The sequence below is a fragment of the Melopsittacus undulatus genome, chromosome 10, assembly GCF_012275295.1.
Source record: "Melopsittacus undulatus isolate bMelUnd1 chromosome 10, bMelUnd1.mat.Z, whole genome shotgun sequence".
In the NCBI taxonomy this organism is placed as follows: Eukaryota; Metazoa; Chordata; class Aves; order Psittaciformes; family Psittaculidae; genus Melopsittacus; species Melopsittacus undulatus.
This window is the reverse complement of record NC_047536.1, coordinates 17,239,408-17,264,325: the sequence shown is the minus strand read 5'-3', so window position 1 is coordinate 17,264,325 and position 24,918 is coordinate 17,239,408. Positions and strand designations below refer to the sequence as shown.

General features: G+C 40.4%; 1 protein-coding gene across 1 annotated transcript in view; it reads left to right on the top strand.

Moving 5' to 3' along the window:
• Nucleotides 1-17,047, top strand: part of RNF130 (ring finger protein 130) — a 42,915-nt gene extending 25,868 nt beyond the window's left edge. Inside the window, exons 4-9 of the mRNA XM_031047352.2 lie at nucleotides 1,828-1,899; nucleotides 3,767-3,849; nucleotides 11,165-11,261; nucleotides 11,648-11,852; nucleotides 13,893-13,986; nucleotides 16,857-17,047. Of these exons, the coding sequence (XP_030903212.1) occupies nucleotides 1,828-1,899; nucleotides 3,767-3,849; nucleotides 11,165-11,261; nucleotides 11,648-11,852; nucleotides 13,893-13,986; nucleotides 16,857-16,872 (567 nt within the window). The 3' untranslated portion in view covers nucleotides 16,873-17,047. The remainder of the gene's footprint in view (nucleotides 1-1,827; nucleotides 1,900-3,766; nucleotides 3,850-11,164; nucleotides 11,262-11,647; nucleotides 11,853-13,892; nucleotides 13,987-16,856) is intronic.
• The last annotated feature ends 7,871 nt before the right edge of the window (nucleotides 17,048-24,918 follow it).

Sequence of the window (24,918 nt, the reverse complement as noted above, 5' to 3'; positions counted from 1 at the left end):
GAGAAGGCTGTACTGTTAGTGATGAAATAACTTGGTTTAGACGATGATCTTGTTTTTAAGTTATGTCAAAGCACACTTTAAAAAAGAAAAATCAAAAACATCAAAATCGTGCTGTGGTTTGTAGATAGTGCAAGTAGATGTAAGTAGATACTGGTATTTCACATCATTGCTCTTGTGCACTTCCACCAGACGTATGCAAGTCTTTTGCATGTGGTGGTGGCTTTTCCATCAAGATAGTTCTGGGTTTTAAAAGCAAGCATATGCTGTGTGCCTATCCCCTACTGTATGAAAATAGCAAATCCTGAGCATTTCCAATGGTAGCATAAAAAAGTATTTGTTAAAATTAGAAAATGGAAGAGGTGGATCTCTTAAATGGAAGAGTACATAGGCCAGTATGCTTGTTCCAGGACGTGTAATTGAGATTTGCTTAAATTGACCTATTTCTCAAATGTTAAAGTTAGGAAGATATTTCTGTCTTCAGGAAGCAATAACTTCCTCATCCCAGAGCATCCCCTCTGTTTCTGCATTTCCTACATGGGTATTCTTCAGTAGCTGGAACTGAGTATCTGATTTTTTTTCAAATCCATGCTCTAAAAATAATAAGAGGTGTTCTTCTGTGGAAACCACAAAAAAAGTGTTAATGTAATTCTAGAATAACAGTTGATTGTCCTGGACTTCTGAGGTCTGTGTTTCTCAAATGAAAGCAGCTGCCTTAGTTCCAGTTTCTATGCAGAGAACCCCCTATGATACAGGGGGTACACCTTATGCAGGATTTTATTTTTTTTTTCAGCTGTATAGAAGGTGGGCAGAAAACCCACACATTTACTTCAAGTGATATGGGAGGTTTTGATAGGTACAGTTCACATTGTCAGAAACAGCCCATCTCTTTCAAAAGCAGAACTTGTTGCATGGTGGAGGTGAAAGATTTAATACTTAAACTTCCCTTTTTCCAGTCAATGTAAACCAAATCTGATGACTCAGGTCCTTGAAAGAAGAAGACCTTAGCTTTGTTACACTCAGTACCCTGGGTGTGGGATCCCATGGACCAGATGGCAAACAGCCATTCTTCCTTGGTTGGGAACTAGGCATTGCAGTAGGAATGAGCACTTGAATTGCAGAAATGGTTCTTTCCATCCACAGTGGTGGTCATAAAAACAGCGTAAACAACAAAGAGCTTGGCCTCTGCATTCAGATTGAGGTTCATTTTCAAACCAGTATTCATTTCCGCTTTATTTAAGTCTGTATTGGCTTATTTAGATTTCATGACCCATATTTTTTTCCTTTGTGAGATCCTGTGGTTTCAGGTAATAGCAAGAGAGAAACTAGGTTACACTGAGAGCATCTCTTACATCTCGGAATAAAATTGACCTGCTCAGGGGAAAAAAAATTAGTAATAATTCAAGCTTCAGAAGAGAACCAGGGGTATATTACATACAGCATCCTGCATAAAAACCAGTATGAACAGACTAATGGAAATCATCAGGAGGGCACGCTGCTTCAGCTTTTATCCTGTGGGCTGGGTCTGATCAGTTTTGTCACACAAATGTTGGATCACTTTTGTGAACGTTGATATGGTCCATGAGGTTTATGCCCGTGCTTATTGAGTGCATTTGTGAGCTCAGCCATTGGGTTTTTTCTTCCTGACATCTCTGTGCTTTTGAGTGTTTTCTTTCTTTTTGTCTTATGTATGAAAGCCTTGGGTATTGGCCTACTGCTGTAGTGTGTATTGCAGTGTTAGTATTGGGCCCAAATAAGTCATTCCAAAGGACAGTAATGAAGCTTGTTTATCAGGGTTAATTTGTGTTCTTTTGTTTGTCACTCTACTAGCGTCGTCTTGGAGATGCTGCCAAGAAAGCCATCGGTAAATTGACAACCAGGACAGTAAAGAAAGGTGATAAGGTATAATAATATTTCAACATGATAAATTTGAGCATCATGTTTAATTTTTATTGGGGGAAACAATCTCAATTTTTCCTTTCTGCTTCTGATTTATGATTTTGCCTGCCTTGTTGGAGGCCTACTTTGTCCTGTGGTAGTTTGTTTAACTCTTAGTATCAATGTATGCTGTTAAGTCTGTACATTTCAAAGACATTTTTCTTGCTTAAATACTACTTGCACTCCATCTGGCAGCTGTAACAGTGGTTTTGTGTGCTGGCTGGCTGGGGGTTTTGCTGGTAGCAGTACGGAGGGCTAATTGTTTATGTGGAATTCTGTAAGGTTAGAATCATTCCATATGCAGGCTGTGGAAAATATAAAATATTTTATATTTAAAATATAAAAATAAGTTCAAAAGACTGGTAATTAAGGACAATTGCTTATGTAAAATAAATATCCAGTAATCTGAGGAGGAGAATAAACAGGTATTTCATTATAGACAGTAAATGTTAGTCCAATGGCATTTCTTGCCAGTAGAAGTATATATAAACTGAAATATATGGTGTGTTAGGGCCTAAATTTTTTCCACTTTTAGGAGCACTACTTTCTTTGATTATTAAAAGAAAAAAAGTCACTTATTTTTTCTTAATTTTTGCCTTTAATTTGCAAAAGGCAAGGGAATTCTGGCTATGATTTGTTTTTTAAGAGAAAACTATTTCCATGGACTTTTTCAGTGTGATTTGTTTTTATCTCTATCAACACTTATCAGCAATAGCGTTAATAAAGATAAGAATCTTTTTATCTTCATGAGCAAGTGGCGGAAAAATTTACTTCCAGAGAGGAGGCAGAATAAATGTCTTTGCTCTTTTTCCCTTCCCTATGTAGTTTTCTTTCAAGGCAGCCCACTGCACTAAATCCTTTCTGTGGTTATGGGAGTACATACAGATATGGGGAACCTTCACAAACTAAAATTAAAGATGCTGTCACTTGACATTCTGAATTTATGCTGTCAAATGACATGCAGGTTGGCAGCATGAGGTGCACACTCAGATGAACAGAAAGTAGGAGAAAACCTGTCCTTTGTCAGAGCAGACCCCCGGGATTCTCTGCATGCAGTACTGACTGGTGCTGACCAGGTAGTGGCTGTTTTGCTGAGGTTCCTGACCGTGGCTTCCTCATAGATGGCTGGCATGAAAAAGAATAGAAAAAGGATAATAAACTTGAACTAAGGCACAGTCTGTTTGATGTCACAGGCCCAAACATTTTAAATCTATATTGCTGATGCCATACCTACATCCAAATGAAAGCAACCCTTTTTCGTTAGCCACTTTTAAATTCTGATGTTTAGAATAATAAAATAAATCATAACTTGGAAATCAGAGAGGAGCCAGTCAGTGATCCCCATCTTCGTGTCTGGATAATAACTGTGATAATTCTGTAAGTAAGCAGCACACAAAAATATGGTACTACTCTGAAATAAGTAAAATGTACTGGTTCTGGCTATAAAAGAGAATTCCAGGATTCTTGTCCTGGAAAAAAACAAAACAGAATAAACTGAGTAAAATAGAAGTTTTAGCTCCAAGCTGAAGTAAAGCCTCTATAGGAAAATTGCCACTGTATTTTATAGCAATCCAGTTTAGTATTAGAATCATCTTAGGCCTCAGCTTATGTTTCAGATAATCATTTACCAGCTCCACATGAGGAGAGAGTTTTGAATGCATGAGATATATTCCAGCATAACAAAAGAATGACTGGGTTATTACTTTTTTTTCTTTTGTATCTTCATAGTAAGAGCCACTTGGCACAATGGAGGTCATATACTAGTCATGATTACTTTTACGTTTGTCATAGCCTCAACTCTTGACTTGAAATTTCATTCTATTCGTTTTAGGAAACAGACCCAGACTTTGATCATTGTGCTGTCTGCATTGAGAGTTACAAGCAGAACGATGTTGTTCGCATTTTACCATGCAAGTAAGCTAGTAAAGTTGTTTTGTTTGGAAACTATTCTTTCTTTGTGCTCCTTTGATTGATTTCATGCAATATTTCATGTCTATTATCATTTACAGACACAACTGTTAGAAGTTTGCAGTCCTAGTAACAGCTGTTCTAGACTATGATAGTAGAAGGTATGAAGGTGTTAATTTAGCACTGTTATGACCACAGAGATTAAACAAAAGGTTCTGATTTTGAAGATGGGCAGTTTGGGCATATCAGCAATGGAACTATTAAGATTGTAAGGGGTAGGTTGGAGAGTTGCGCAGATTTAAGGACTGGTCAGACCCAAAAACCTGAAGTATGAAGAACCAGGTACAGCTGCAGCATTCTGCACAATAGATATGCAACACTGGCTGCTGGTTTCTGAAACAGTGTAGGAAATGGAAATGCAGACTTTCCAACCTCCATACCTCCTCTGGCATCAATCAGCCACTGTGCTGTCATCTGTCTTTGATCTCTCTGGTGCAGTCTGTTCTTCACTTGTGCCTCAAGATTTGTATTTGCTGCATTGGTGCTCAAAACATATCAACTTCCTTCTTTCATGCCATTCTCTTGACACTTAAGGTTTTCATTTTGTTTGCATTCCACTTCCATTATTTACTTGTTTTAGGATACTTGCTGTTTGAGAGATTTAAGTACTTTTCCATAAGGTGATCAGTTTTGGTGAATTGGTACATTTTGCTAGCCTTAAGGATTAGCAAGGACATTTTTCCCTTGTATTGTGAAATGCAAAGATTTCTCCTTATCTCCAGACACAAAAAGCACATTATGATATATATATGCAGCCAAGATCCAGTAATTTGGCCTGTGCTTTGTATATAGTGTTCTGCATGATACTCTAGAAGCAACAGTGTCATGGTGTTGGAGTCGATCTTCAGTCACGCAGCAGCAGCACATAAGAGCTCATTATTGGTCTTCTAAGTCCTCCTGCAGGCTGCTCTGAATAGCTGGAATATTTTTCTTCTAATGCATGATGAATTTCTAACATCATAAAGGGAAAACAGTATTATATCTTACTGATGTAAATGTGTGCATTCTACTTGTGAAGCCAGAATTTTAATTTAGTTTACTTTTCTCTGTCTTCTTTATCTCTTAGACTGTGGGAAGCAATGACCTGTTTTAGATTCCTAGTGGTGTTGTTTAGCTAATACACTGTACAAATGCTTGTTTAGAAATTTCCATTAAAGTACTTGGGATTAGAAGAGTTTGGTTTTAGATAAAGATTTGGTCATGCAGATGTCTGTGCATTTCTTTTTTTACATTTCTAAATGTACTCCCAAGTGTTAACTAAAGATCCCAGTTATGTTACATATTGTAATCTCAAGTACAGCTTGTATCTGTGAATTGATCCCTGGTCTTTGATTTGTTACATAGAAGATTACTTTGAAGTTAGAGGAGGAACTTCTGGAAGCTGCACACCAGTTTTGGACCACTAAGATGATGGTTTGATGAAGTGCCTCTTAAAAAATCTTTACTTCTGTAGTTCAGGGTGGTTCTGTGAGGCACAAGGATGTGAATGGAGGTTCACAAATCCCACTCCTCTGTGCCTTTCTCTTGATACTGAACAGAGGTCAGAGAGATGTCCTTGCCAACAAATAGAAAATGAGTCTTCATCTGATTGGAAAGCATCTTCTCTCACTAAGCATAAGGCAGAGCTGGGACTAAAAAACAGCTTCCTTAAACAGCTGCCAGTGTCCAAGCAATGGCTCTGTTGCTGGTATCAGTAGATATGAAGCAGATCATTTAACCAAGATGATAATTGATTTTTTTTTAATTTTTTATTTTTTTAATTAAAAAAAAAAATCAGTTAGTTTCCTTCAGACAACTTTGAGGCACAGTCCTGCACATAGGAAGCTCTCTGCTTGCAGGGATAGTTACAGGTGCTTCAGGGAGCTGGATGAAGGTGCATCTGACTGCCAGTTTAGCGTGATCTCCCATATAAAGGAGATATCAAGGCTCTTGTGTAGGTTTTCTGTTCTGTTTTTCACAAGACTATAAGGTCAGTGGAATCTCAGATTCCATTCCTGCTGAAGGCCATATGACAACTTTCATGTTCACTTTGTACTTATCTTTTTTAAAATCTCACTTTTCATCTGCCACAGCTTAGGTTTGAGTTGACTGTAAAACCACTTTGGCTAGGCAGAAACATCGACATGGATATGCTCCATAAGACGTTATATTTGTTAAAGAAGAGCCAACCAGTACCTGCAGAGATGAGCCCAGTAAATTTCAGATTGCATTTAAGACTTTTCAGTCTTCAGCTTTTGAGATGCTTCTCTCAGAATCTTGTTTTGGAGGTTTAATCCCTTTCTACTTCCTGGTACTTTAACCTCTCATTGTAGTGCAACAGGCAATGGTAGTTTAAAATGGAAAAGAAAAAAGAAATACAGAATCTCAAGCCAAATGAGACATTTCAAGAAGACCATGGTGAAAATGGCTTGTCCAAGAGGAAATAAATGAAAGGCTTGAAGTTTTTCTTACTGTGCCTGTTGAGGAAGCTGTAATCATTACACAGTAGGAGTCACTGACATATGACATCCTTGCTGCTTTCATCAATTTAGAAGTAGCATTTCCCTTTGGTACCATAGCTGTTCTCTGCAGTTAAGTGTGGTCTGTCACTCAGTGCCTCAGCAGAGAGGAGTCTGGTCTGGGCAGAGACACAGCAGGCAAAACCTACCAGAAGCTGAGCAACTTGCACCTCATTCTACAGTGAAATAAAATGTGATGTAAAGTTTTGTGGCCAACTTAAAAATAAAGTGAAAATGATTGCAGATAATGCGTTGAACTTTTATAACTTGTTTTGTGCTTCAGAGAAATATGTTCAGTACCAGCAGCCTATGGACATACCTACAGCTTTTGGTGCACAGAGGCTACCATCTGTCTCAGGCTTAGAAGCCTGAGGAGCAGCTCTGTCTTTTGTGAATATCATTATGTAAGTTAAAAATGAGGAAGCAAATGTCAGAAGGATTCTAGCAAAAGACAAACCTCACGGACAATTTCCTTTATTCAGATATTACTACACCATCACACCACTGTGTCTAGTTGATGAATGGGCACTGGGTGAAAAGTGATCAGGACAGGGTAGTGTGAAGGACTTGTAAGAGATGAGGGAAGGGGAGGGCAAAGTGACAGCTTAGAGAAAAGCAGAAAGTGACATTGGAAAGGGCAGAAAGATGACCTGGGAATGAGGGAATTTACCAGGTAGGAAGAGAATTAATTAAAGGAGCAGTGAATGCACTAGAATAAATTATTTTCGAACCCAGTTCTTTAATAATTCCTTTACTGGCAAAGGAGGAAGTGAGAAAAGTGACTAAGCCCCAGATCATCTGTTGATTCTGTGCTGCTGCAAATAGCTGCCTTTTGTTTTTTTGGAAGCAAATTAACACAATATCTCAATGCCATCCTTGCTGCAGTGCCTCTGCGCAACCCCTATTCTCTCTGCTACCTGCTTGTGAAGGCAGTCTCTCATTTCCCCCAGCAATACTGTAGTTGTGGAAAGCACTGAGGCAGCTCTTCCCTGGTATTGTCTGTTGGGGGCATACATGTGGTGCCTTCCTGCCACCACAGCAGGCCAAGCATCTCTTCTCAGCTGTGCTAAGTGTGATGGGCAGCCTGCTGCAGGGCAGGAAGGACCTGTACGCTGCTGGGAGGTTTGTACCCCAGGGCAAGGGGAGCAGTTGTCTTCAGCAGTAACCAAAGATGCTAGTTTGCAGCAGCACATTGATCCCCTTTGGCGGTATGCTGCGCTAGGAGCAGGGAAGTATAGTAAGCGCTTGGGAAATAGCAGTTGTGAGCTCATTCAAACACTTCTGCTTGTGTGATATGCTAATTCAGAGGCATTACACTACCAAAAGAGATTTCTAAATCACTTTTTCTTTGTGAAATGCCACAAAGAAGTTGTGTTATACAACACAGTCAGGATTATGGTGTTTATTACAAGCTCGAGGGCAACTGGCTGGGATATGCTGACACAGTGGAAAAATACCTGCAGGTCACCCATTTGGAGTTCTGCCTGCATGGGAGACTTCTTCAGTGCTACTAGCCTGGCTGCTGGCCATGCTTCCTCTAGCCCTGAGGCTGGAGAAGCAGCAAAAGCTGTGTCGCACTTCACTCCCTGGTGTGTGGCTTCTGGGGGACCGTCATCAGCTGCTGTAACCTAGACCGTCTTGCTAGGAATGCTTCAGATTGATGGTCTTGTAACACAAGTGACAAATAAAAACATGGAGAAGGTTTATGATAGAAAATGCAAGGGCTTACTTTGTCAGATTGAGCTTTAAAAATAATTCATGTGTTTGCTGTCTATATTCCTGTATAAGTTCTCCTTAACTCTTTCAAGCAGAGATCTAGGCAGAGCCTGAGCCACGATGATGGTATCAGCAAGCTTTTTAAGGAGTAGATAAACAGCATAAGTAGTAGGCAGAGCCATGCTGATCTACATCGATAAATAACCTTTGGAGAACTACGCTTTTTTTGAATTGATAAATATTCGTGAAGGTTTAGGAACTAAAAGAATTAAGAGGTCACAGAATAGTTGCGCTGTTTTGGTGCATTTGAACGCTATCAAACTGCTAATGACTCTTTAAAATAACACATAATATTTAGTGGATGCATGTTGTTATCCATATCAGTCACCTGCTTCACTTGATCTGGGTGCTTCTGCAGCACTCATTACCCGATAATATGTTAAAACAGGTTACATACTTCTGTGGAGTCTTCATGTCTGCTGTTTCCCAAAATATTAGATTTTCATGTTTACCCTACTCTACAAAAACAGACTTCAGAGACTTAATAAGAAACATAAGCAACTAAAAGCCATGATTTGCCTAACATAGAAAAACATCTCTATATGTTTCAGGAGATTTCAATCCATTTTCTGCCACCCAGGATTCCTGCATAGGTTCCTCTAGCTTTGTGAGTAATAAAGGGAATACAGTAAGACCTAATAATGATAAAGTGAGTCTGTGTTCTGTGCAATTATTAGAACAGTAATCACTGTATATATCCTGTTTTTCATGATAGCTGTATTGCTAGAAGGAACAGGCCAGCAAAGTGATGGAGATCCTTGTAAGTTTCTGTTCCTGCAATATCTGGGTTATAGATAAGCAAAGTTCTCTTGCTCTCTGCCCATGTTCTGTTGACTGTAAGTCTCTGCATCTTTAGTTAGTACAGGTAGGATATGTAGTTGTAGCTGACTGGAGCCTCATATGTTGCTATATTTTAGTCCCTCCATCAGTCTTCCAAGCCACAGACAAAACATAATTATATACTGTCTTTTCCATGTTTATTAGCAATTTTAGGAGTCTTTCTCTTGGGCCTTTTTTCCAGAGACTTGAAAGAGAATTACCTGGTAATATGCCTCATTGGGTCTCTGGTTTTGAAATCCCATGGGGTAGGGAGAAAAGAAGTCTCTGACCCCATGAGGAGTTTACTGAGGCATAGAGCAGCAAGTATAATCTGAGAAGGGAGGGGACAGAGTATCTCAACTTTATGCTGCCTTGGGGGCATGCATGACCTCTTACAGACCGTGCTGGTGCCTCAAATAGATGGCAAGAACTCCTTGTTCTGCTACTGCCCCTTTCCTGCTGGTTTCAGAGCACAGCTCTTCACTGGCTAAGCAGCCCTGTAATTGCTGATCTTTTGTCATGATAACTAGGCTGTCCTGTTTGGGTGTGCCTGCTCTTGCTGGCTTTTTGCTTTGCAGTCATTGCCACTGGAAATGAAAGATCTGGGTTCTTACTGTAGGCAGTAGACTAGGGTATGAGTAGTTGCTAAAGCTGTATTGTGTAGGCTAGTTATACCTATTTCTGTTATGAATATGCTCTGATAAGTTCTTTGCCTTTTCAAAAGCCAAGAAGCTTCTCCTGCATTCAGCTTTAACAATTATTTTCCTCCTTTCTAGTAGCAGGTGCAGTGCTGTGTTTCAGCTTTAGTCTGAGAACAATGCTGATACAACACACTGATGTTTTAGTTGTTGCTCAGTGTTACATACTCTGATCAGGGACTGTCCAGTCTCTCATGCTCTGCCAGTGAGGAGGGGCACAAGAAGCTGTGAGGAAGCAGAGATGGGACACCTGACCCAAACTAGCCAAAGGGGTATTCCATACCACAGCACATCATGCCCACTATAGAAACTTGGGGGAGTCATGCGGAAGGTCCAGATCACTGCTTGGGTCAAGCTGGGTGTCAGTCGGAGGGTGGTGAGCAATTGCATTGTGTATCACTGCTGTTTATTGAGGTGTTTTTTTTCTTTCCCTTTTTAGTTTTATATTCTCTCCCCTTGTTACTTCCCTTATCATTATTATTACTAGTAGTACGTTTATATTATATTTTAGTTATTTGACTGTTCTTATCTCAACCCTTGGGGTTTACATTCCTTCCATTCTCCTCTCCATTCCACCTGGGGTGGGGGGAAAAGGGAAAGTGAGTGAGCACCTGAGTGGTTCTGAGTTACTGGCTGGGCTTAAGGCCACAACAAAGCCATTTTCTTTAATTCCATTACTTTAGATATGTTGTTTTGTTCTCTGCATAATACTTCCTTGTTGGATTGGTTTATATCAAACCCAATACTGTTATATTTTTATTCGTGTATGTGACTTAAGATTTTGTATGCAATGTAGGTGGCTGTTCAGACTGTTCTCAGTCACAGAGTTCACTGCTATGCAAGTAGAAACCCAGTTTGCCTTTTCATCCTTGAAAGATTCTTCTTTTTCTGTTTGTGTTCTTTTTTGTGTTTCTCATCACCATTATATGATGGACATGTTTTCCTTCCTGGTATCAAGAAATACTGGTTGTAGGGAAAGCTTTCTTTTTATTTAAATGTGGTAATTATGAAAGCCCTTTCTAAATCAAACATAAATGTGCTTGGATTGGTTGCAGTGACTTTTGAATAAAATTGACTGCTGGTCAATATGTGCTCTTCCTGCCCAGTTTATGGCCACGTTCTACATAGAAATTGAGTGAAAACTTTATGTAAGGTTGTAGTGGGGACTTTGTTACCCTAGTTATTCTCCCCATGTGCATACTCATATCTGCAATAAAAGGGGAGGTGAAGAATCCTCCTTTTAAGTGTTTTTCTTCCAAGTTGAGCTATTAGTAAAGGGTGGCAACAATAAGCAAGAGGTTTTGATTTTATTTTTTTTCTTATTGCTGTCAGCACGGAATACTGACAATTCTAGAATTTGTTCTGCTGCCTAAATTTAAAAAGCAGCTATCTAAAGGTTTGTTAAAGTAGTTCGCATTATGTGAAATAGAATTGCTTGAAAATTATTTGTGTGCTTGTCTGTTCTTCTAGGCATGTTTTCCACAAAGCCTGTGTGGATCCATGGCTTAGCGAGCACTGTACATGTCCAATGTGTAAACTGAACATTTTGAAGGCACTGGGAATTGTGGTAAGTTGCACTGTTATATTGTGGATGAACTGGTTTTGCAATTAATAACAACATATCTAGATTTTTAGATGAGGGTACAGTAGGATTTGGTGCATGTCATCTTGCTCACAGTGGTAAACCATACAGGCATAGGTTGCGATACAAGCATATTTGTGTCTCTTTCTTGAACCTTAATCCTTTTATCTGCTTCTTCCTTCACTTCTTTAAGAGGGAATGAAGTAGCAACTTCAGATAGAAGTTGCTAATTCATGTTTTTCTCTCTTGTGTGATCTGAGAACAGCCATAGTGGCTGAATAAAGTGTGTATGTGTGGTTTTACTCCATTTATAGGTTTGCTACATGTAGAATATTCACTTTTGTAATGTGGAATTGCTTTCTACCCTCCAGCCAAACGTGCCATGTACAGATAACGTAGCCTTTGACATGGAAAGGCTCACCAGAGGCCAGCCAGCGAGCAGGCGATCAGCGCTTGGTGATTTTGCCAATGACAGCTCTCTCAGCCTGGAGCCCCTGCGCACCTCTGGGATGTCACAGCTTCCACAGGATGGGGAGCTAACGCCAAGGTCAGGAGAGATCAACATTGCTGTGACAAGTAAGTTTTCTTTGGCTTCCAATACTCTTCTATGGTTTCTGTGGTATGCGGTGCTTGCTCTGCTGTAGCTCTGTGCTGCAGGGCCGTGGTGAAAGATTTCCCTGCAGGAACAAAGGTGACCTCAGTGTCTCTATAAGAGGCATATGCTCCGTATTGAAACTGATAACTCTAGGTATGACAGTGCCAACACTTCCATTATTAATGGTATATCCATTTAGGTCTGCATGCAAAGAACACTGGCTGACCTAAAATGGCAACAAAATGACTGTCTTGAATTCAGTGACCAGTATGAGAAGCTGGGTTGCCAAAACCCTTTCAGAATACTTAACATACCATAATTTATACAAATATAAATATTTTAACTGCTTGCTATTTCTGCAGAGATTTTTTCCCCTGAGAACATTACTACTGGAATTTTGATGTCTCTTGGCAGATGGGGTTTGTCCCAAAAATTGTGAATTAAAAAGAAGTATTTGATGTATCAACATATGAGTATTGTCCAAGTAGTTATAATATCAGAAAACTGTTCCTGCACTCCTTGCAAGCTCTCATCCAAAAGAACAGCATGGGAAATTTCCACTCACTGGATTTTACCTAGGGTTTTTAATGTATGATAGCACTACAGTGAATACAATGTCTGAAATTGCATAATTTTTCCATATGCTCTAGAGTCTCAATTTAATGCGTGAATGGTTGGCTTTCTGTCTGAATTGCAATAATAGAATGCATGCAGGACAACAGTCTAATTTCCTCCTTGTATTTTGCTGATGTGCATCTATGATCTGGATTTTGAACTTACTGACACTGTTTGCCACTGATATATGTGTAAGAGGCGATGTAACTGATGCAGTCCATTGGAGTGTTTCTTTAGAGGCTGCAGCAAAGTAAATGTCTTGTTAAAAAAATCTCATAAAACACATAGTCTGTATCCAGAAGTGTCCTGATCTGAGAAAGAAAAATCCACATATAAAATCTGGGTACTTTACAAAGCAAATAAGTCACTTTTTCATGCAGTGTTTGACATTTGATTCCTCTTGTGTTCAGATTCCTCTGTTGAACAGAGAGCAAATCTGTTGGTGTGGTGCTTTCCTTACCATGAATGGGGAGACTCTGTAGTTTAACTGAAACTTTTCACTGATTGGTTTTACAGAAGATATTTTCACTCTCTGTTCCCAACTGTAGCACTGCTCTTGCACAGATGGGATGCCAAGGAGAAAGCAAGAAATAATCAGCAACAGTTCATTCTGACAATGTTTATAAAAAAGGCTTTAGGAAAGGCTGTTCAAATGTTTGGATTTTATGGGTGACACATGCATTCTTTGATGCATGCGAGTTAAATCAAAAGCTATATTCAACAAACATCTTTGTATTCTGAGCTATTGCTAAGTGCCAAATTGAACTTTGAATAGTGAATATTCTGTAACAGCCTGCTTTATACTACTTTTTTTTTCAGTGTGTCTGCATGTATGCACTAATGTTCAAATTACTTTCCCATGTTGTATTCCTGTCTATTTAATGGAACGCTCTAGTGATGTTTTAGTATTGGACAAGCCATCCTATTTTTGTTGGTTTTTAAAATAACACTATAGCATTTATTAGGGGAGGGGTGGGGAGGGTGGTGAAGACACAAATTAATTGAGAAAGTATATTGGGCGTGCTTATGTGAAGAACCACATCTCAGCTAATCTAAACCAACCCTGACAATCTTCTTTCTAACTTGGGGGTGGACAGAGCTTTCATAACATTCCCCCTTGTTCCTGCATTTCACTTTACATTAAGTAATTTTTCTTTGTCACTAACCCTTGGGATCAGCCAGGAAATGTTGTGCCATGCTTTTTTCCACACCTTTCTCCACTTCTTCTTTGCTAGCCTTCTCCAGTCAGTAACTCTGTGGCTAACCTCCTTCTGCTTCACCTCCTGGTGCCAGTCATGGCTTAGAAGCCTCTTACCTTCCGCCAGTGGTGTTTGAGGGGAATATTGGCATCGCTTTGACATAAGCCTTCTCCCACGAGTGATTTCCTCCCTTTCCTTTGTCAACAGAAGAATGGTTTATTATTGCCAGTTTTGGCCTCCTCAGTGCCCTTACACTCTGCTACATGATCATCAAAGCCACAGCTAGCTTGAATGCTAATGAGTAAGTAAAAATTCAAATGTTTCTATATATTTCTGGTGGGTGGGTGTCATGGAAACATTTGGAACAAATACTAAGAAATAGGAAAAACGTAGTTTTCAAAGAATCAAATGCCTTTTCTGCATTTCTCTAATGTAGTCTCTCTCTTAACAGTAGGTTGTTCCAAGATAACATTTAAATCCCTCTTAATTTATATTTAGCTGTATTGTCAAGGGAAATCTTCTTGCTAAGTGGAGATATGGAACAGGGAAAAGAGAGAATATTTATATTTAGGTTCTGATCAATGATTTAGGTAAACATTAGATTTCTGCCATTAAATATCCATGTTCAAGATTCACCTGGCAGAACCAGAAATTACTACTGTCCGTTACCTTTTTGACAGTTTCACCTCAAAATCGTAGTCAAATTTTATATTAAGTAGAAAAAAATCTGCATCCCTGGTTGGCACCCATTCAGCAAAGAATAAAGGTATTTAAATATAAAACTACCTTGTTGCTTTCAGGAGAGGGAGGTACAAAAGTACCAAATACACTACTGTTTCTTCTCTCTTAAGTGAAGGTAGCAGACCAGCCCTCTGAGCTGTCATTGTAGTATGCTTAAGAATTACAGTCAAAGGAGTGCTAAAGACAACCATGCTTTCTTATTTCTCACAGACACCCCAGTGCCTCCCTTCAGATAGGCTGGGCAAGAAATCACTCTAGAACCTGACTTTCACTCTTTTTTATAGTTCTGTGTAGGCAATTATAAATCAGTTCTGCAGATCTATTAACTGGGTACATCTGGTGGATGGAACATCTGGGCTCATGATACATATTTAATCATTATCTGTTTGGGGAGGGGAAGTATCAAAATCTTTCTTTGTCTCAGGACGTCTTGATGCTTTCCATTAATGTGTTGATTTCTTACCAAAATTGGGCTGAGATTCAAAGGCATTCTCCTGCACAGCCTGGAAATGTAGCATTATAAACATGATTTTTTAATTATATTTTTTTTTAGATGAGAAGTGCTTTTTTTTACTTTTATTGCTGCCTGGAAAGTATAAGGTGTCCTTCTCAATAAGATGGAAACATGGCTAATAGTCTCCAGTGTAAAATTTTAGACAGCTTTAAGCTCACCTTCTTCAGGAGGGACCATAGGTTCTTACAGGTTTTGGTCATCAGGAATCTTTATTACCACTAATTGGCAAATCTTCCTTTCCTCCTCTTTTCAGATGCTAATTCCAAAAAGAGTTAATGAAAACAAGTTTTAGAACTTCAAACAGCCCTGTCAGGTCTCCTGCTTTATTTATTTTTTCCCATTTGTCAAAATGTTGGAATTTCCACTATCGATTAGCAGCTTAGCAGCAAAGCTGTGGCTGAACATAGTTAATCTGCACTGAAAAATAGCCTGGGAAAGCAGGGAGCAAGATGAGTTGTGAAACAGGAATGGCTGCATTTCTGGGTATTTCCACATCATCAGGAAGGAGAGAAGGAACTGTAACCCATGTAGTATCATCCAGATGTGGGCACTGATAGCAGTTGCGTTTCTGCCTGCCTTGTAATTCTTCTTTTTGTTGTCTTTTGCTCTGTGGGATCTGGGTCTATTTTTACTGAAAGGGCAAGCTTCTCCACACTGCCAGAGTTAGGGCCTCCAGCAAAGTGTTTTCACAGGGATGTTTCCTTAGTACAAACAAAGGATGTGCTGATGTAAGGAGAGAGCTCCTTTCCCCAGTGCTAGGAATGAAAATACGAGCATATACAAGGCCTTACTTTGAGGCAGACTTAAGAAAACTAGCAACTGCAGAAACCAGAGCTGTCAGAAATCACTTATTCATGGAACTGAGGTACCTAGCTGTAGCCTTCATCCTCAGCAGCTTTTCAGCTGAATCCTTTGGGTTCTAAGCAGCCTCTACAAGTGCTGCCAGGTTCTGCTACTCATTTTAGACAGTTTAAAATGTGAATGTATGACACTAGTCCTTAGATTTATTGTTTAATTGACACCTTATGTTCCCCAGTGCAGACTAAGCATTTCCTGTGCTGAATATCATGCCAAATACATGGCAGCTCCCTCTCACTGCGATTTCCATTAAATGTCATAACAGCATACCTGCTTTTTATGCTGTTCTCCATATAAAAAGCAATGCTGACATACCCTACATTTGTTACAGTAGTGTTTCAAGAGGAAGCTGAAGGTTTTTTTCTTACCAGAAAACAACAGTAGCAAGAATGAGGCCATGTAACATGCTGATGCAAGTAAATGTGCCAAATATTCTGCATTAAAACTCACCTAAAAACATGTCCTGATCCTTTCTTTTTACTTTGTCTTTCCTGCAGATTAAACATTTATTTAGAGCACTAGTTCTGGATTGTGTGTATATACATATCTAACTGTGTGTGTGTATATATGTTTGTGCATATGTATATATACACACATACATGCATTTTAAATAGTCCCTGATAAAAGTAAATATTAAGTGATATGAGAATAAGGAAACAGCTGCTTTCTCTTGGACTTCTAATATTTGTGGACTGTTACTATTAAATGAATTAGGTAGTGATTTAAAGGAACAAAAGAAGCAAACTGCTTCTTGGGAACAGAAGACAGTTTGAGAAATTACTGTACAACTGCTTTAAAGTCCAAAAAGCCCAGGTGTTGGATAGCACCACTGAAAGTTGTCAGTAGCAAATGGAATTTCCTCAGAAGGTCAGAAGTGCTCAAGCCTTTGTCCTGTCTGTTTTACTGGTCATGTAAGAATGATGAAAGGACCTCTTAATGCTCTGGCTTATATAATTAGTCATTTCTCACTAACTCACTTTTACAGGATTGATTATTTTAGTAGTGACAGTATTAACTTTAATATAAATATTTTGTTCCTCTTTTTTTCTGTCCCACAGAGCAGAATGGTATTGAAGAAATGCTTTCCAGCCGATTGCCTTGGAGAGAGACACCTATTTTTATGCATCATTTATTGATCATGCAGCACAAGCAATTATTTAGTACATTCTATTTTTTCATAAAATTTGCTGATGCCAAAGCTTTGTATTAAGGAAAAAGTGAAGAAATAATAAAAAAAACCCTTTAATTATGAAATCCTGCTGTGTGAGAATTGTATTTTTCTCGGACTTCCTGTGTTAGTGCTTGGGTCTGACAGCCTTTTGTACATTTTATATGGGGCTTCATTTCCTTTGAATAGTTTCATCTTTGCAGATCTCTATTCTTCTCCTTTTATTTCGGGACACACAAGCCTAGCAAGTGGAAATCTCATGCAGTGCCGTTCTTATGATGCCACCCAGCACTGGAATGACTATCTAGGGTACTATTAGCAATTATTCCATACCAACTTGTTAGGGAAAAAAGCTGGGAAAAGCATTTTAGTATATAATAGGCTTACCTTGACTCCAGCTGAGAATGAATTTGAAATAAGAATGTTTTCTCTACTTCTCCTCCTGTAACGCTCCTGTGTCACACTGGGAGGTTTTCAGTGTGATTTTTGTCTTCAGGTCAGGCATTGCTGAAGGTTTGCAACACTTATTTTCTAAACGTACAAATCATAACCCTTTTCTGTCTTTTACTTTCAGACAAAAGTGAAGCTACCCTAAACAACTTCTTTCCTTACCAAATGAACAGGTAGCTTTCCCCTGCTGTCATCTATGAAGCCTCTTTTAATATTAGTGACAGGGGTTAGTTTTTGTTCAAATTCAGATTATGAAAGATTGATAATTGTCCTTACTGTAATGTAGAAGCTCTATGCAAACATGTCGCTTCTTGCAGAGGGAAAACATCTCTCATTGCTGCCCTCAGCTCAGGCTGTTTCACCTAAGTTTACTTATGCAAGCAGCGTATGAGTAATTTCACAACAGTCAGTTAAAACATGTGTACCTGATTAGCTTCCAGATGATAATGCCTGAGTTAAGGAGATGGGTAGATAAAGGTAACAAATCAGTTGATAGAAGCTAAAGGCTATTCTGCTGCGTTTGGTTGGTTTTGTTATTCTTGTATCAAGACATAGACATTTGAAACTTAATGCTTTCTAATTTAATTAAATGAACAGAGGAGCAATCTTACTTTGATTTAATTTTTTTATGTACTGGGAAATAGTGGATTTAATTTAATTTTATTTTTACGTATAGGCACTTTTAGAATTTAGGAACACAGCCAGAGTCTGCATTAAAATAGTTTCTTAATTCTTGTTTGTCCAGCAGCCTTCAGCTGAGGCAGCTTTTATAGCAAGAAATGAAGTACGTGATAGCTTCAGTACATTTTGCAGAATTCTTGTTCAGCGTGTCTTTGTGAAATTCTGAAAGAAACATGAAAACAATCAATAGAGCAGTAAATGCATCTTTAATAACTAGAAAAGCCCATTGTACCTACTCATGAAGAGGAAAAAAACCCCTCAGACTCTGTCTGAGGTCTGTCTCCTTCTAAAATACAGCATGTGTCAACTGAGCGTTGTTGCCAGAAATGGAGGAGTGTGATTAGAGCAGGATTTAGGGTACAGGCTATGAAACAAAAGGGTGACCTATTTTTTTTTTCACCCATCTCTCAGCAGCATCAGTAAAATTGATAAGTTTGTGCTTGCCTCCTGAAACCAAAATCAGAAAGTGCTTTTTAATGCTGTGGGAGGGATGCTCAGGCACAGCCTCAATAACGTGGTGACCCAGATGCAAAAGGCACCACAGGCATGTCCAGTTCATGTTGCTTCTACAGAACAGCAGCAGAAAGAGAAGTTGAGTGGTACTGGGAACAAAACGGTTGACAGGGATTCTGGTGCGTTTCCTTCTGTAGAGGATTTAAATAACCCAGGGCCATCCTTTTTAATCTTTCTTTTGAGCCTCTAATAATTACCTCAGCAAAGTGTTAATAAAGAAAACAGACCATATCTGCTGGGTTAATTGCAGGTCATGTTGGCAATGCAAGTTTATCCTGTTAATATATTCAAAGACGGACTCTGCATCATACCAGAAACTCATTTTTTGACTATGGACAGACAAGGAAATTCCCAAAGTGTTTCATAGAATTGTTCAGGTTGAAAGAGACCTTTAGGATCAGAGTCGAGCCATTAAACCAGCACTACTAAATCTACCACTAAACCAGGTCCCCAAACACCACTTCTACATGTCTTTTAAATACCTCCAGGGATGGTAACTCCACCAGTTCTCTTAGCAGCCTGTTCCAGTGCTTGACAACCCTTTTGGTGGAGTCATTTTTCCTAATATCCAATCCTGGTGCGGCTTTAAGCTATCACCTCTTGTCCTACCACTTGTTACTCGGGAGAAGAGACTGACTCCACCTTGCTACAGCCTCCTTTCAGGTAGTTGTAGAGAGCAACAAAGTCTTTGCAAACAACAGGTCCAGCAGGCACCTTCCCTGGTTGGCTCCCTCGCCAGCTGTGTAAGGAAGTTCTCTTACACTCTAGGAACCTTCTAGACTGTTTCCACTGTATTGTGTTTCCAGCAGACATCTGGTAAGTTAAAGTCCCCCATGGCAACAAGGGATAGCCATTGGGAGACTTCTCCCAGCTGCTTATGGAGTATTTCGTCTGCCTCTTCATCCATGTTGGATGGTCTATAGCAGCCATGATATCTACTTTGTTTTTCTCCCTAATTCTTGCCCATGAACACTCAACCTTATCATCACCATCATTAAGCTCTGGACAATCAAAACACTCCCCAACACACCGGGCTACCCCACTGTCTCTCCTTCGTTGCCTACCCTTGCTGAAGAGTTTACAGCCATCCATTGCTGCACTCCAGTTGTGAAAGTCATCTTGCCATGATTCTGTGATGACAACTATGTCATAGTTTTCCTGCTGCACAATGGCTTCCAGCTCCTGCTGTTTGTTACACATGCTGTGTGACTTCTGTTGCCTGCCATGCTTTCAGATATCCGTGTATAAAAGATGAGTAATCTTACTCTCATATGTATAATCATAATAGTGGAAAGGAGAGGAGCTGGTCCCTCTTGCCAGGCGTTGCAAAGATGGCAGGACTGGACTGACAGAAGAGTATAATAGGATGTAGTTTAAGAGGGAGTAGCAGTGTCTTGCTACACAGCTGGTTTCAAGGCAATGATACTCTATGATACAATCCTGCTCTCTTGTTCCTTAACCAAAAGGGTGTTTCAAAGATATTGAGGTGGGGAGTGCTCTGATCAGATTTCTGCATTAAGAAGTCATTGTGCTGAAGGGGCTGTGCAGAGACTGCAGTTTGTGGCAGGAGCTGGCCCTGATTAATGACTAAGTGCATTAAAATACTTTCAGATGGAGGGAGAACACTGGGTGATACTTAGTCCTGATGCACCTGCAATGCTACAGCAATGCTGTCTCTTGAATTTTTGGCCTTGGTGTTGTGCCCGCTCCTGTAGCATCCTATGGTAGGCATAAAGATCAATTCCAGACTAGTATGTTTCCTTTCAGACTCAATGCAAGTTATCCAAAAACTTTTTGTAAGTACGTAATGAAGAATAGTAGCAGAGCACACTGAAGGATTCATCTTCCTATGTTAAAACTGAATGCACTTCCCGGTTGTTTTCCATATCAAAGGGATAAATCTTGATCTGTCTTGGTAAGTGCAAAATAGGAAGAGCAGATTCATAAGCTGAATTTGGAACTCTGGATCATTCTACTTGTCCTTAAAATACATTTGTTCACTAAATTTATCAACTGGACTGATGCCATATTTGTAAACTTAACTCGAGCAATTCTCTGCACTAAGTCGAGCGTAGCTGGGTCACTGTGCCCTGCTGACTCTGTTTTTCTAAGCCATAAATTGTGGGCAAAGATAGCAACCTGGTTATTAGAGCTCCTGAAGATGGAGTGTTGAAAAGCACTGAGCAGCAGCTGTATTTTCAGCACTGGGCAGGCTGTGCTGAATGGTAGAGGGGCATTTAGGACAGGAGTGAATGATGTGTCCCAAAAGTCTATGCAAGCCAAAAGATTTCTATCTGTAGGGAAACATGCAGCCTCCCTGGAAGTGGGTGGCTTAAACTGCCTTTGCCAAGAAGCAAGAAAACATCCCAGTAGAGGGTTTGAGAGGTGTTGGATATACAGTGCCTTTTCCCAGATTAATTTAAAACACTTGTTGTCAGATGACCTGTCTGTCTGGTGATTAAATCTGTCCCTTGAGTCTGCTGGAGTGGAAGTCTGGGCGCAGAGAGAGGAAATGACAGCCTGGGCTGTCTGCTTCCTAATCCCTTGTTTGATTTTTGTGTAATAAAAACAAAAGCAACACCAAGCTTTCAGAATCCCCTTTGTTTTGTTTCAGTACTGGCTGTTCTGCATGGAGGCCTTCAGCGGGTGGAGGAAAGGGAGATGAAACATCCAGTATCCGCGGCTTATTCCAACTGCAAGCTGAGGCTCGGTCATCAAATTAAATTATCTTGACCCATAACACATTTCAAGACGAATTTTGAAATCATTTTTATCTGGTATAGATATATAGAACCAAGTAGGTTCAGGTTGTTTGTTTGAAGATGGACTATGAACAGCCAGAAGTCATAGTTTCAAGTTTATGTTCTCTTAAAAACTTTTTTAAGTGTTGCCCAGTTTTAAAACCCTGTAAATTTGGGTGAGGGCTCAGATCTAGAATGTGGGAGGTTGTCATCCTCTACCAACTGCTTCTGCAAAGTGTATTCCAACACAGTACATTTCTTCCAAACACCTGGATATATGCTCCTAGCAGAATGAGCAGGTCACTGCTTTTGAGTTGCAATGCAACTACTAATTTCACTCATGTTTCAGTTAACTACTTGCAAAATGAATTTGGCCTCTGCTTAGATAAGTGGAAAATTCATCCTTGGTTTTGCTCTTTCAACATTTCTATGCATTTGATTATAGCTCTGGCATTTTCTTTTTGATCCTATGTCCTCATTTTGGCTGGAATTGAGTTAATTTTCTTCTTAGTAGCTGGTGCAGTGCTGTGTTTTGGATTTAGTATGAGAATACTGTTGAGAACACACCAATGTTTTAGCTGTTGCTCAGTAGTGCTTAATCTAAATTGAGGACTTTTCAGTTTCCCATGTTCTGCCAGTGAGGAGGGGCACCACAAGCTGGGAGGGAGCACAGCCAGGACAGCTGACCTGAACTCCCAAAGGGATATTCATATCACAGATCATCATGCTCAGGATATAGACTGGAGGGAGCTGGCTAGGAGCAGCTAATCACTGCTCAGGGATGAGCTGGGCACCAGTCAGCAGGGGGTGAGCAATTGTAGTGTGCATCACTTGTGTTTCTTGAGTTTTATTTCTCTCACTCTCTTTCCTTTCATTATTACTGCTGTTGTTACTGTATTTTACATTTTTTCAGTCATTAAACTGTTCCTATCTCAGCCCGTGGGTTTTACCTTCTTCCAATTCTCCGCATTCCACTGGAGGCAGGGGGTGGAATGAGTGAGTGGCTGCATGGTGCTTAGTTGCTGGCTAGGGTTAAACCACAACATCCTAATAAGGACTTCCGTTTTTTCTTCTCTGAGTCTCTGTCTTTTGGGTGAATGGGGGAGGAGAATAAGTGTTCTGCACAGTAGCAGCTGAATTCTTCTCTCATACCTTTTGTGAGCTCTTTTATTTCAGATGGGCACAGGCTGGACTCACAAAAAGGCACAGAAAGAAGGATTCAAGCACCTAAATTCTGCCAGGGCTAAAACTGCAGCCCCTGAGGTGTCCTGCTCCACTGGTGCCTGAAACTGGAGGCACCTTGGTCTGCTGAGTGCCTTCTTGATGAACCTGGAAGCTTTTCAGTTGCCTCCAATTTGGCTCACGTGTCTGCCTGGCGTATTGTAAGCTAAGCAGCCTTGCTCCCAGCTAATCCCTCTTGGGATCGAGAAACTGAGTAATGAAACGTTTTGGCCAAGGGCCTGATCTGATAGATGCTTTCAGAGAGAACCGTTCGCACAGCAGTAGGCTGGGCTCCTTGCAAAACAGATCTGTGGCTTTGGAGAGACACAGTCATGCCAGGCCACCAACGGAAAGCCAAACTTCCATTCCCCACTCTGTCAACAGCCACATAGTGCTTGGTTTGGGTATCACCAGTGTTGGAGGAGAGGATCTCCTTTGGTTCTTTGTAAGGAAATAAGTAGGTGCCTGTTTCTAGAAAGTGACTCCGGGTGGACAGATGTTGCTGAGCTCTGGCGGAGGTCAGGCTTTCAGCAGCATCGGTTGGACAATCCTTGGTGACCTCCTTGCTGAGCCTGCTTGTTCCTTTTGACCCCATGGTGGAGCATTTTGTGCAGGTCACGGCACAGGGAACTGGGCACCTACCAGAGGTTTCTGGGTTTCTCAGGGAAGCACATGCTTGCTTTACAAGGCTGTAAATCAACAGCAAGCACCGAGTGCAAAACTCCAGCCTGCCCCAGCCTTGCTCAGACTTGACCTGTTTTATCTGAAAGAGCCTTTTGAGGTGGGACTGTTCATGCATATGGAAAGCAGTTGCTTTGAGCTGGCAGGGAGCACACAAATGGAGATAAATTATTTCATATGGCTGCTACTGGTTTTTTTTAACTTGTGTTGAAGGGTGGCTGTTTTTCCCATGCGTACTGTGTTTTACAAGGATGCGTGTGGGCATTGTTCGCATGTGATCCTAATGAGGTTTTGTTCTACCTCTTGTAGGCAGTCACTTCTTTCATCGTAACTCTCTGTCCCCTCGAAGCCTGGTCTACGAGAGCGAGTTCTCAACCATTGAGCCTGCCTTGGACATGTATGACGAGAATAAAACCTGAAAGGAATCCATGCTCCTTCCTGGCCCTTTTCCCGTTTTTTTCATTTCTCATTCCTATTGTTGTGTACTCTTTCCATGGATCTCCTTTGTCTGAAGAAGAGCTGCTTTTTCCAGAACACGCACCCACCTTCTCGATTGCAAAGACGAAGACCATGGTGGTTTCTGAGGGTGGCATCTTTGAGCTGACAAAGAGTTGCGTGCAAGCAAGATTGTCTGATGGAAATTGCTGAGTAACAGCATGGGGAGCTGTGTTGGTCCAGCCGCGGTGATGCAGAAGAGGTTTTCCAGTGGTCCTAAGAGTTTGTGTTGGACTGCAAATGTGTCTCTTACACAGGCGTCTGCTGTTCCCATTTTCTCCAGCTGTCCGGATGGTTGGGCAATGTCAGAAAGGGAACTGGTTGTAGAGGAGATGGCCAGTGACTGGTAAAAGCACTCCTATATCTTGGTCAATCCATAACCTTACTGTGAAATAGCCCCTTCTAAAAGGGACCTTTGTAAGTGCATTGAGTTTCCTACAACCCACGTAACCCCGGATAATAGCAAGCCAGTCTGATGTTAAAGCTGCAGAGAGGACCTGTGTTTGCAGAAAGATTTCAAGGAACTTGATGCTTGGATTTTTTTTCTCTGATTTGATTGGAGCAGGAGAATGGTCTACGCAGAACATACTTCTGGTCGTTCCGTGTGCTCAAGTCAAGTGAGTCTCTTCCTACAGAGAGGACATTCACAGAACCAGCACTTGATCTACCTGAAAACCATAAGACTCTTTGAAATATGCAGGAATCTAATTAGCTTTCTTTCTCACTTAACCTTTTCTTTGGGGGGGGAGGAGGGAGGGTGGTGGTTTAAAAAAATCCACCGACTTTTTCACTGAGGTTTTTTAAAAGCCAGCATGTTGGCATTACACAGAGAAGAAAGGAGGTAAGCTTCTTATCCCATCCTCCCATTGAGATCTGCAACAGTTAAATGACAAACACGTTTTCTAAGCCGTGCTCTTTCCCACTGACATCAATAACAGGAATGCAGAAAGCAGCAGAAGAAAGAAAAGCAGCAACCACTTTGAGACGCTGCAGGAAGAATCGGTTTTTAGTGGTGTGTGACAAAAGCGGTGGGGAAATGAATATTGTTTGCAAGCTTCAGAAAGAGAAATGCAGGAACGGAGAGTGAGAGAGGAACCTCTTGAGCTAAGTCATCCACAGTGTTCCTCAAATGAGCAGACACGGAGGAGCGAATGCTTCTTCTCCACCTTT